This window comes from Cynara cardunculus (genome assembly GCF_001531365.2).
Source record: "Cynara cardunculus var. scolymus isolate 2C chromosome LG 12, CcrdV1, whole genome shotgun sequence".
NCBI lineage: Eukaryota > Viridiplantae > Streptophyta > Magnoliopsida > Asterales > Asteraceae > Cynara > Cynara cardunculus.
Genome location: NC_037539.1, coordinates 8043546 through 8053710, shown reverse-complemented (window position 1 = coordinate 8053710; position 10165 = coordinate 8043546). Strand labels below are relative to the sequence as shown.

The 10165-nt window shown below is 30.9% G+C and overlaps 1 protein-coding gene across 1 annotated transcript; it reads right to left on the bottom strand.

Moving 5' to 3' along the window:
* Nucleotides 1-4201: 4201 nt before the first annotated feature.
* Nucleotides 4202-8828, bottom strand: LOC112522408 (1-aminocyclopropane-1-carboxylate synthase-like). Its single transcript, XM_025131506.1, has 4 exons — nucleotides 8661-8828; nucleotides 8411-8542; nucleotides 7384-7544; nucleotides 4202-5231 (listed from the first exon to the last, which is right to left on the bottom strand). The coding sequence occupies exons 1-4, from the start codon at nucleotides 8826-8828 to the stop codon at nucleotides 4202-4204; spliced, it is 1491 nt and encodes a 496-aa protein (XP_024987274.1).
* Nucleotides 8829-10165: the final 1337 nt, after the last annotated feature.

Below are 10165 nucleotides of genomic sequence, written 5' to 3'. Positions count from 1 at the left end.
CCATTGCTATTATGGGTAGATTTTTTAAAGTACAATGCCTTAATAAAAAATAATTTGAAAGTACATTGTTGTAACAAAGAAAAACAAAAGTAGAATGCTATAATAAGAAATTTTATGAAAGTATGTTGCTATTTCATGCATTTAACCCTTTATTATAATATTAAAATATTTCATTTTACTATTATTTCTCTCTCTGCAAAATTTATTTTCAAAGTTTCTTATTAGTGTTCTCACTTGGTAATATTTTTGAAGCGTTCTCTATATTTAGAGAAAAAAATTCTTCTCACTCATACTTCTTTATTTTGAAGATAGCTTTAAGGAAGCTGTTAAAGTAAAATATTAACTCAAAATCTCTATTTTCTTTATTTTAGAGAAATTGTTGAAGATGTTTTTATGATTTTAAATTAATAAACTACTTTGACAACTCTTTCCTTGAATTCACAAAGAATACTGTAAATTACGTTTTTAGTTCTTGTAGTTTATTGAAAATTTCTATTTTCGTCCTTGTGGTTTTAAAATTTTAGTTTTCATTCTTATAGTTTATAATTCATTAAAGTTTATTCACTACAACAAAATCGGGTTTATAGGACACTCAAATTATAAGTGTCCTAATAAACCTCTTTATAGGACCTAATTTATAGGACCAGAAAAAATAAAATGTCCTATCTCTAAAGGTGTTGTAATAAGTTTATATGACGTTTTTTGATGTCGTAATAAATTTTTTAGGACATTTTTATTATAAAACGCCCCATTATCAACTTTATAAGACATTATTTGAAAAATTGTCCTATAAAAACAAATGTCCTATAAAAAATTGAGTTTATAGGACACTTTCTCAAAAGTGTCATAGGACACTTTCTGTGAGGCATACGTTTTCTAGAAACAAAAAATTTACTAGATTATACTACTGCAAAAAGAGAGACTTTCTACCTCTGTTTGGAGTCGGAATTAACTGTTTTCCATTGGTTGTAAGCTTCCGTCAAAGATAGCGTAAGGGAACCAACAGTCACAGGATTGTAGCGTGAGGTAGGTTGTTCTTCAACAGCGAATTGCTAAAAGTAGTTAGCAGTGACTAATAGTTAACATGATAAGCCTCACATATATGGTATAATTGTTGATACTGAGAAGTGAGAATGAAGAACAATTCAAGGAAAATTGTAAATATAATTGATTTTCTGGGCAGTATTAACCAAAGTGCACAACCATAAACGATTTTTCTTTCCTTTCTAAATTGCAATCCGTATAGCATTTGCCTTTCTCTATTCTGTATAATCAACTATCTGGTTGCTTTGCTTAAATGTTCAAAGAATGTTCTGATGTCTATTTCACTACTAGAAAACTGGGCATTTCCGGCGGATAATTTCCGGCAGAAGTCAAAAAAGTCAATTTTTATTGACTTCCGCCGGAAATCCGCCGGAAATATTAAACCGGTTATATTTCCGGCGAAATTGTTAATTAAATGTTAATTAATCTTTAAAAATTAATTAATAAGTAAAAAAAATTAAAAAACAAAAATTCCGGCGGATTTATTTTTAAATTTTTTTTTTAAAATTTCCGCCGGAAATCCGCCGGAAAAAATTTTAGAAAAATAATTTTTAAAAAATAAAAAAACCCTTTTAATCTTTTCAGGCGGATTTCCGGCGGAAATTTTTTAAAAAAAATTTAAAAAATAAATCCGCCGGAAAAATTTTTAGAAAAATAATTTTTAAAAAATAAAAAAAACCCTTTTAATATTTTCCGGCGGATTTCCGGCGGAAAATTTTAAAAAAATAAATAAATAAATCCGCCGGAAATTCGCCGGAAGAAGTTTTGGAAAAATAATTTTTTAAAAAATAAAAAAAACCCTTTTAATCTTTTCCGGCGGATTTCCGGCGGAGAATTTTTTAAAAAAATTAAAAAATAAATCTGCCGGAAAATGTTTTAGAAAAATAATTAAAAAAACCCTTATAATCTTTACCGGCGGATTTCCGGCGGAAAATTTTTTAAAAAAATTAACGGATCCGTATTGGGCTTTAATGGATCGTATTGTTCATTAATGAATCGTATTGGATTAACAGACCGTATTGAGCCTTAATGGATCGTATTGGACATTATTGAATCTTATTGAGCTTTAACGGACCGTATTGGGCCTTAATGATCGTATTTGTTTTAAGGGACCGTATTTGGAACAATTTAATTTGTTTGTAACATTGTGTGATACTTTAAATTGTATATGTTTTGTAACAATTGTTTACTTTAATCAATGTATGATGTTTGGTTGCATTTTAATTTTTTAGTTTTATCCATATTTTTACAGATTTACAGGATTTAAATATTTATTGAAAAAATAAAAAAAAATTAAAATAAAATTCTTTTTCCGGCGGATTTCCGGCGGAAGAGGCCGCCGGTAACATTTTTTTAAATTTTTTTTGAAAATCTTATTTAAATTAAAAAAAAGAAAAAACATTACCTGCGGATTTCCAGCGGATCCGGCCGCCGGTAATTTTTTTTTAATTTTTTAAAAAAAATCTTATTTAAATTAAAAAAAACGTTACCGGCGGATTTCCGGCGGATTCGGCGAGACAAATAGTCCGGCGGATTTAAAAATCTTATTTAATTAAGTTTTTTCGGCGAGAAAATACTCTGGCGGATTTCCGGCGGACAAATCCACCGGAAAAAGTTTTAATTTTTTTTATTAAGTTAAACCAAGTTCCTTAATTTTTCCTGTGAAAGATTTCCGGCGGCCGTAATCCGCCGGAAAAGAAAAATATCCGCCGGAAAACTCGACGGAAAATAAATCAGCGGCGCCCTTTTTCTGGCGGACAAATCCGCCGGAAAAGAGGGTAATTTTGGTAGTGCTTCAAAATCTAAAAGAATTTTAATGTCTTGACGCCATCCACATTATAAAAAAAGCATGAAAAATTTGATCCTTGAAATATTACTATCCAAGACGAAGTCTTTATCTGAAATTGGTGTGGACTGAATGATACATCTAGAAATTCATAACATTGGACCATCACTGAAAGAGATTTTATTTGAATGATTTGTCAATTAACATATCAACAAGATAACCTAGTTAATTGAATCAAATCAGGAGCCAGAATGGTTAGATTTAGTAAGCAAGGACGAATGATGTTTGTGGTGTTGTGTTTAGATTGATCTAACACTTTTAGATGGATAATCCCAAGGGGTTGGCCGGTTGGTTTAGGTTCCATTTTTGGGGTCTGATATCTCATGAAGCATTAGATCTTAATTTTTTAGGAGGCCTAAGGTTTGTCTTGGCCATATGGAAGAAGTGTTGTTTGCATGGACATCATGGACTAATTGGTCAAGGTGTCAGGTACCATGGCTACAAAAAAATTGATCAAGACGGATACATAACAACAAACGACAGAGGACCAATTTCAATTTTCACAACTTCACTATTAGGTTTTACAATCAAACAAGAATTAGAAACATAAAAAATAAAATAAGTAAAGTAAATCGGTAATAAGCCTAAGTGGCTAAGTCAGTAAGTCCCTAACCTCACAAGTCGTCGAAGTCGATAGTCGAGAGACGGAGAGGGAGAGAGGCAGACGCCGACGGAGTGAGTTATGTGACCGTGAGTGAGCCGATTAGCGGATAGGTCAACGTGAATGGTGAATCGTGAACGGTGAACTGAATCGGTTTCGTTGTGAGTTTCGTGAGTGAGCGACAGCCGATAGGCCGCAGGCGAGAGCAAGAGTGAACTGTGAAGGGCGTGAGTGTGTGACCATGAGCGAGAGTGAGAGTGAGGAGACGATGGTCGAGGGATAGCCGGACAGGACAAATTGGAATGGGCTGTGGTAACGGTAACATTTTGAGGGCCCAAATAAAAAAATGAATCTATACATATACATTGGGCTTTAAATTTTGATGCCCTTGGGCATTATGCTGCCCTGGGCCGTCGCCCCTTGGGCCTATGGCCAGGGCCGGCACTGCACCTGTGGATTTACAATAGAAAACAACCATATAATTAAAAAAAAAGTCATGGTAGTTCTTTGAAATTATCATATTTTGGGACATTAACTTCAAACAAAAAAATGTTCAAATAGTTTATCTAGAAAAACACCATAACGATTGAAAATTCTACTCTCTTGTTTCCTAACTACCAGCAATATGCTTCTTGGAAAACGGTACATATAAAAAGTTCAATGAAAGAGTATAATTTAGTCTCATGCAACCATCCACCGGTTTTAGTTAATTAGTTTCTTGCTTGAACCAATGGTGAGAGAGCAAATGGAGAATGGGGAGACATGATACGAGGAGACATCATCTTAGTTTCTTCGTACAATCGTGAGGAAAAACTAAGTCGAAGATCCTTTGACCATGGTTTGTTTCTCTTCTTCTTTGTTGCCATTTCCTCATTCTCTTTACCCTTCTTAACAAATATGTGAATCCTGTTTAGCGCAACCTGGACTGTTTGTTCATCCATATTTGCAAAGCAAACCCTAAACCACCCTGGTTCCACACAATGGAATGAAGAACCAGGGGAGACATTTAGTTTAACATCGTTGATTATCAATCTCCATAGCTTCATTTCCTCATCAAATGTAGGCTTCTTTAGAAGCCTTCGTAAATCCATCCAAACATAGAGTGCTGCGTTACTTGCTAAACAAGTAATGCCATCTTCTTGAAGCCCTTGAGTGAAAACCTTATGCCGCTTAGCTAACCTCTTTGAATTTTCGCTTAGAAAACTCTCAACAAACACTTCATCTGAAAGGATTGAAGCTAGAAAATGTTGAGTTTGCGTGGAGATTAGTCCAAAACTTGACATCTTTCTCGCAGAACTCACAACACCATCATTATATGAATATAGAATGCCAACGCGAAACCCTGGGAGCCCCATGTCTTTCGACAAGCTATAAATAATATGAACCAACTCGGGATTTATCTGGTTCATGGGATCTTGCTCCATTTCTTGCAAGACTTCTGAGATAGAGATGAAGCCAGGTGCGTTGAAGACGGTGGCCGCATAAATTTCATCACAGACTAGATGAATGCCCTTGTTATTGATGAATCTCATCAGGGTTTTTAAAGTTTCTTTATCCATGGTTGTGCCAAGAGGATTTGAAGGATTTGCAATGATCAATCCTTTGACTCTTATGTTGGATTCAACTGCACTCTCAAAAGCAGACTCAAGTGCTTGTTTGGTGATCTTGAAATCATTTGAACTCGTACACACTATTGGAATTAGTTGCATTCCAGTTCTCCATCTTAGGTCTCTATCAAATCTGGAAAGAAAATTCAATTTAATTAGAAAAACTTACTACATTTAAAAACTGCATACCATATAAGCAAGATCAACAATCTCTAATTAATTGTGAATATAAACAAACAAATAAATGTCAGCTTTGAATATTTTTACGTAAAAATATGTTTAATACGAAAATTAAAAAAGTCAAAGAACTGACAAGAAGGTTTTGGTCTTTACTTCTTGTGTTTTCCTCTTATTTGACTCATTTTGTAGAAATGTGTTCGTTTGGAAGTCTTTAAGTTAAGGTTAACCAAATCAATTGACAACTAGCTAGACTGACTTGTTGGTCTCATCCAAAATGGTAAACTAATTGAATTGATGTTTGGAATTAATGAGCAATGTTTGGTCCAAATTCTTGCACGTGATTTGAATAGTAAATGTTGATGTGTACATATCTAAACCTTCATTTTCATGCATACATACATATATATATATATATATATATATATATACATATTAGTTGTGTACCTGCGCAATGCGACGAGAGCCATGAATTTTAACGATTTTGAAGTTCCACTGGTTTTATAAGATAAAATTTAACGATGATACATGTTACACTTGGTCTTTACATATTAATACAATTTGAATAAATAAGAGTTATGGTTTCAATTACAGACTATCGATAAAAAAATTTGTATGACAGTTTAAAATCCAATATATTTAAAATCCAACATATTTAAACGATTCCACAAATGTATTCGATTTACACCAAGAGCAAAGAACCAAGAAACTTGAGTTTTAAGATAAACACTCAAAACCAATTAAAAAAACTACAAATTTGACAGATCATAAGCCATGAAAAGACAAAAAAAGATGAGTTTTAGAATGAAATTTCAACTGCTTACCCTCTTTCTTGTCCAGAAACTCAGATTAAGGTTGAATTAATACATGTATATATATATATTTCAAAAAAAACCCAAGAACATATTAATTCAAAACATATTATACAGTGCAATTTGGACAGCTTAACCCCAAAATATATAGTATATATATAAATAAAYAACTATAAAAGTATAAATCGTAAATATTAAAAATATCTTTTCATAGTATATATAATATATAATAATATAATTAAGTAAAAAACTATTCAATATTGGACTCATTTCGAAGGTATTAACGAGACGATTATAATGATGTAACTTGTTAAAATAAAAATGTATTTTTTAAACATGTTTTAATTGATATACGATTATGCATGTTAATTTGATAAAGGTTTAAAATGAAACATTTAAAATTATAATTTAAAAAAAATCAGTTGTGAGAGGGTGAGTGTATGTGAGGGGGTGAGTGTATGTGAGGAGAGGAAGGATTGAAAAAGTGAAAAATTGAGTATAAAAGATATTTTAGTTGTTTAGTATTTTAAGACTTTAAGACTTATCTAAATTTACTTAATAAGATAGTATAAATATATATATATATATATGACTTTATATATCTAATTCATTTTATAACAAATCTTTTAGAAGAATTAATATTATTTCATATAACAATTTTTTTTGTATTTTCCAGATTTATAGCTCAAGATCATAACAAATTGCATACAATGTTCTATAGAAGGAAAAAAAATTGAAGTACTACTACATGCATGAATTACCAAATACTACAGCTAGTGTTTTCTAAGGGCTGTTTATTTGCGGCTTAATTAGGCTTATAGGTATATCTGTCATATTCGCACAACTCATTTGGGTTGTTTACTTACAGCTTATTCGTACAGAAAATGGCCTAATCGCACAGATAGAAATGGTGTATTGTCCCATTAAGCCACAAAAATGACACTCTTACCCCTTATCTAAAGCATCACCTCATTCTCATATAAGACACCTCATCGTCGACCTCTTTATGATTTTTTGTTTTGATGTTCAAATAATTAATATTGGAGGTAAATCGGTCATTTATGTTATTCAGAATGTTAGTTCAGAGAAAAAAGTAAACAACAACACTCATTTAAGCGAAGAAACAAATTTATCCGTACAGGACTTAATAAAAAAATTTGGTAAACAGCCCGTAAGTTTAATATTATTGCAAAATTCAATTTAAAAAAAACTAAAGATGGAGAAAATCAAATTAAGACTGTATAATTAATTAATATGCTGAATGATGTATCTTAATAAACTGTAAAGTATACTTACGCAGGATAATATGGAGACGGAACTAGAAATCCATCACCAGGATTTGCCAAGCAAAACATCAAAGATTCACTAGCTCCGGTGGCTCCACCACCCATCACTATGCGATCAGGATCAAATCTAACTCTATTTCCCCTTGCTTTCCCCATAAACTCTGCTATTGCCTGAAAACACACCTCAAAATCTTATAATTTTACATTCAAATCACATGTGTGATAACGGAATATGGTTAACGCAAGGATGTACATGCAACTTGGCCCCGCATGCAACCTACATCATGTGTGTTTAATCACATGATTTTACATATAAGTTTAGTATAAAATCACATGCGATTTGATTGTTCTCATGTTATCTTGTTTTGGTTACTGTTCTCGTTTGAAACCGTCTTTGTAAAGCAACGCTATTTGATACACTTCAAAAAATACACATTAATTATGATACACTTCATTGGACATAGCCCGTCTCGAGTTGGATTTATACAGATAATCGGTACATAATAATGAGGAAACAATCAAAAGCCAAAAAAGTATGAAAGAGATAGAGTTGTTAAATTATTTAGTTAAAGACAAATTAAGAATATCAAAGTACTCATTTTTTTTACCTTTTTAAAAAAAATAAGATTAATTATTTTAAATGATTGGTTCACATTGAATCTCATGGTTATCATAAACTATCGAGTTCTCAATTGATTAAACCCATATATATATATATATATATAGGGTATATTTCTTTTACAACCTTGTGTATTTGTACAACCCTTGCAACCCAATTAATTGAGATATTTATAGAAATGATGGGAGTTCATTTATTWTGATTTGAATATTTATGGAATATGAATAAAGTTCATTAATTATAATTAATACTTTATATTAGGAAACAATCAAAACTTCTATGAAATCACATATTCATCAAATGAAATGGACGGTTGAGATTGGGATGTATTGGTTGCACAAATGTCAATGGTTGTATAATAACCAACCTCTTTATATATATATATATGTGTGTGTGTGTATGTATGGTAATTCATTACCTTTCGGAACTCATACATGCCATGATAATCTTGAAAATTTGCTGTATCTTTAAATAGATCAACTCCTTCATTGGTGCAAATCGAGGATTTCGGGTTCTCCACGATCCATTTCTCAATCAAATCGTGCGAGAGCTGCAAAAGAAATGAATTATCGTCGAACTTCTAAAGGGTGTCATAAATTTTCATACTCTTTTCATGTATGCATGCTTGAAAAATAAATCATACCCCAAAATAACAAATAAAAACTAACCTGGTTTTCTGCCAAACCCATTTGGATAACACCATTAGGGTTTTGAGTAGGATGAAATGGATCTTGATCATAAGCTTTCCATCCCTCAAAGTAAGGTGAATTCTCTCCATGTTCATCACTTGTTGCAATCTTTGACAAAAGGGTTTGCTTTTCTCTCAAGATCACCATACTGTGTGTGTTTTTTTGTGTGTGTTTATCTTGATCAATCGAGTGTTTCTTGTGGGAAAAATTTTAAGCAGCTCTGGGGGGTTTTCTCACAAGGCAGTGAAGAAGAAAGCATAGGAGATGGTGGTATATATAGGCATGCATGTGTGTATATATATATATATATATATATATGTGGCTGTTGAAACATTTAGAGTCGATCGAGAGATTCAACTTTCAAAATGAAGTCAGCAGCTTGTAATTGTATGCGTGAGCCAACCACGTATGAAGCAAATATGGAAATTAAAGAGAATACATGACTATTCCATTCCATGTTTTCTTTATTAATTAAATTTCTCATATTAAAATTGTGTCACAAATAAATATAATAATATAATAATATATTTTGTATTTATTGCATGAAATTCTATACTTTTATTTCGTAATTATCTATACTATGTTATAAAACATTTGACAAAAACTTTTAAAAACCATTTTTTATGCATAAAGTACTGATGCATTTTACTTAAAATTCAAGATTATAAGTAATTAATTATGTATAAGTACAACTTATTAAAGCTCGATGTTTGAATTTGTATAACTAAATGCGGATAAACATAATCAAATAGAGGATAAACATTTTATTTTAAAATATAAAAAATCTAAAATATAATTAGGATAATTATCAAGTTCTAACAAAATAATTAGATATTATCTGTATAAGAAAATTATATTATTAAACCAAATATAAATTACTTCATTATTGAACTTAAACTAAATTGTAATAAAAAATTGAATTAAAAAATTACACAAAATATGAGTAATTTTAAATAGTTAATTTGATATATTTTTGTCAAATTTTTATGATATATTCAAATTTATATTTTATTCAAAATTAAAAACATCATCGCTTTTTCAAAATCACATAAGATTATATTATAACATCGATTGAGATAAATAATAAAATAAAATATTAAAATTAAGATGTATCTCGCTGTATTGGCGAATACTCTTCTAGTTACAAAATACTTGTGCATTTATTCGATCCTAAAACTCGTATATTTGTATTATGTCTTTATTGAGTTTTATTTTAGATTTCCTACAAACTAAAATCAAACACTGAATATATTTCTGCGAAAATAACGTTTTTTTTATGTTAAAACACTTAACATGTAGCATTTCAATTTTTTTGCAAGCAAACCGTTACAAATCTGGATAATAAAATTTAATTAGTTACACCTGATATACATCAAGAACATGTTTGATCGCGCATAAAAATTTAATCACCTTCAGTGAGGACTTAAATCAAGATAGTAAGCTCTTTGCAACAATAACACATTAAACGAACAAACATTATGTAC